General features: G+C 43.2%; 1 protein-coding gene across 1 annotated transcript; it reads left to right on the top strand.

Moving 5' to 3' along the window:
• Positions 1-230: 230 nt before the first annotated feature.
• LOC125543375 (54S ribosomal protein L51, mitochondrial-like) lies at positions 231-2,776 on the top strand. The gene is made up of 3 exons (XM_048706700.1): positions 231-474; positions 1,037-1,143; positions 2,277-2,776. Exons 1-3 carry the CDS (start codon positions 395-397, stop codon positions 2,447-2,449), a joined length of 360 nt encoding a protein of 119 aa, XP_048562657.1. The 5' UTR covers positions 231-394; the 3' UTR covers positions 2,450-2,776.
• The last annotated feature ends 497 nt before the right edge of the window (positions 2,777-3,273 follow it).

Below are 3,273 nucleotides of genomic sequence, written 5' to 3'. Positions count from 1 at the left end.
ATTTTGAATAAATAGTTCTACGAAAAAAAGATGAAAGTGATCTTTTTAGAAGATACTCCTCAATTAGTGATTTCGCCGTTTTTTGCTATCTTTTACATCCTTCTTTTTCATTCATTTCGTGTAGCCACCGGCTTCTTTCTTCTTCTTTTTTAGGGGGGCCACTGGATCTTTTTTTTTTTGAGACAACACTGGCTCCTTTCTAACCGTTACGAAGCGGAAGAGGCTAGGCCTCGAAACTGGGCCTAATGTTAGCCCGCGCTCCTTGGGCTAAACCCTAACGCAGAGCGTCCTCCCGTCCAACCCGACGCCGGCCTCCGCCTCCTCCTCCGCCCTCGCCTACTTCCTAGCCGCGCCGCTTACTGGTCTGGTCTGGGTTGACCCGGAGTGAGGCGGGATGGCGCTGAGGGGCGTCTGGCAGCTGCAGAAGCTCGTGGTGAACTTCTGCGATTGGGGAGGGAGCAGCAAGGGGATCAGGTACTGTTCATCGTGCCGATTTGATTCTGCCTTAAGTTTTGTTCCTGGAGATCCGACTTATTCGTTGCGTCGACTGAGCTGGAGTGCTCTTTTCATTCTTAATTGTGCATGGAGCAATGTGGAATTGTCTTCTCTGAAGGTGAGCGTCGCGTGTGATTATGTGTCGGTTTGACGAAAAAGGAAGGGCTATTCGTATGACCCCATTGAATAGGAGTAGTTCATCTGTCTAGAGGACACTTTGATATTATTGAAAATGGGAATAACTATTTGGAAGAATGGCCCATTAGACTAGGCAGTTCAGTCACAGTTGAGCCGATTATATGTAGTTTGCTTGTTGGGTTGGGATCAAGCCCTGCTTTTGTGATCCTTGAACCTAATTTTATTCACATGGTATCTTTCCTTTCTTACGGATGAGTGGGCTGTTGTTTAAGCATAAACTGTATGATTTTGGAGCTTAATTGTGCTTGACTCCATACTTTAGTCATTCGAATTTAGTGTCTGATAACAATTAGGTGCTTCAATTTGCTTGCTCCTTTACGACTAGAGCTCCTTGGAATTGCAGGGCTTTTATGGAGTCGCATCTTCCAGCTCTGAAGGAAAAGAATCCCCAGTTAGAGGTGGTGACACAGCTTGTCCGTGGTCAGCATCCCAACTTGAAGGGCATTTACAGTAAGAACCTCCTTTCCTTTTGACCATTTTAGTGTTACCAGGGGTTATATGGTAACTGTATTACTTATAATGATTTTACTTTCTGGCAGTGAGGGGGATCTTTGTGTTGGTACTTACCAAATGCATATAATTAGTTGATTTTCATGAATCTGCTGCAGTCAAGCACTGTAGTTTACAGTTCCTGTATTTAGTTGAGAATTGCAGTACCGTGTCATTTGTCACTCGTCTTCCATGTGCTTAAGTACTTGTGATGAATTGGACATGCTCAACAGGTGAAGTCGCTTGGTTTAAGCATTTTTGCCACCCATGTCTTCCATGTGCTTAAATACGTGTGATGAATCTTGACACACTCAAGAGCTCAAAGGTGAACCCACATGGTTCAAGAATGATATGGTATTATGGTTAACTGTGTGCCTTTTGAGTGAATAAATCTTCTTAAGGAAACGTTGACATGTTTTGTTTCAGTGGTGCACTTGTTCTAGGACAAGTGCAGATTTTGTGGGGGAGCAGGCTCATTTAACATGTTCTGTGGGATACATTTCACAAATTTAAGTACTTTCTCTCTCTCCTAGTGTTTAGCCCAAGAATAATTCCATTTCATTGCACTAACGAAACCAACCTTATAGTATGTGATGATTGCAGGAGGAGGTTACTCCTCAAACCAAACATCCATCCAGAATCTGCTTTTCTTTTGGTGTATGTTTGTTATTAGGAGATTTTCATATATGCCACCCAAAAGATTGGCATGACTGGGAGTACCACTCCCTGTCTCATTGACAGGACCCACTCACATGTCATCGCGACACAGATTCATATCAATACGCCACCCTTGTTATTTTTCATGAACGCGTGGCTGTAGTTGCTTATGTTCTAAGTTACTCCCTCCTTCCATCTATATAGGGCCTAATGCGTTTTTTAAGACCGTCTTTGACTATTGGCAAGGTTAATAGTACATGACATGCATAATGTGAAAATTATATCATTGAAATCTCCTTTCACATACGAATATGACGGTATGCTTTGTGTAAGTTGCATGTCATATATTATTGTTCAAATATTTGGTCAAAGTTAGCCTCGAAAAACGCATTAGGAAGGAGGGAGTATCATTTTTAAGCAATGTCATTCTTGTGCAGAAAACCATAACGAGAGAGTTGTTTGCGTCAGAAACTTGGCACCTGAGGACATAATGTTGCAAGCTAGTAGGCTAAGGTGTTCTCTGGGCAGGAAAGTCGTGAAGCTGAGAACCAGACACGTGACGAAAAGGCCAAGCGTCCAGGGAACATGGACGACGGAGCTGAAGATGTGAGTCAAAGTTCCTGATGGCACACACTCGCAAGAACCGTGTCAGATCTATAGCAAGAACTCTGTGCTGCTATTAAACCTATGTTTCGTCAGTAGTTTCAGTTTCAGTCTGCCCTCCTTTTGTTTGAGCCGCAGGCTGATAATAACATGTAAACTTGGGAGTTCTTTTTGTTAGTGTCGCCTGTCTAGCAGATATTTGGATGGCAGATGCCTGATCTTTGGACCATTGCTTTCGTTGAAGCTGTCAGCGCAGAATATGTTCTAAAGGAAGGAGGAATGTCTGCATGTTATGACAGGACAAGTTATAAATCTAAAACCGTCATGAACTGTATACGTTGTTCATATCTTGCTGTCCATCTAGTGCATCAGGTGAGTAACTAGAGTACCCGTAAGGGGCACTCATCGATCGGCTTCTATAAGTGTCTGAAACTGAAGGCACCTGTTATTCAGTTGGTGCTATGCCATGAACCATTTCAGATTCATTTTTCAAAAAGAAAAAGAATTTTTTAGGTCTATATATATATACTCCGTATATATCAATCAAGAATGTTGTGCTGATACCATTTTCAGCATCGACAGCTAACTTGTACTAGCTCCGATGAGAACGTGTAAAGGCCTTTGGGTCGACCTTGAAGATGCAACATTTGGAATTTCACTCATACTCGGCTTCTTCGGCCTACCTTTTGCCCAACTTGCGAACGCAAATGACTGGACTTTGAAAAAGGGCAGCACTAGGCGCCGGTGCGCCGGCCGAAAGTTTCGGTTGGTCTGCCCCCAACTGCATGGGACCGTCAGATCACAGCTCCTCTTCTACCTTTTTCTTACCTT

Source organism: Triticum urartu, chromosome 3 (assembly GCF_003073215.2).
Source record: "Triticum urartu cultivar G1812 chromosome 3, Tu2.1, whole genome shotgun sequence".
In the NCBI taxonomy this organism is placed as follows: Eukaryota; Viridiplantae; Streptophyta; class Magnoliopsida; order Poales; family Poaceae; genus Triticum; species Triticum urartu.
The sequence above is the reverse complement of the archived record's forward strand: the minus strand, read 5'-3'. Positions and strand labels throughout refer to the sequence as shown.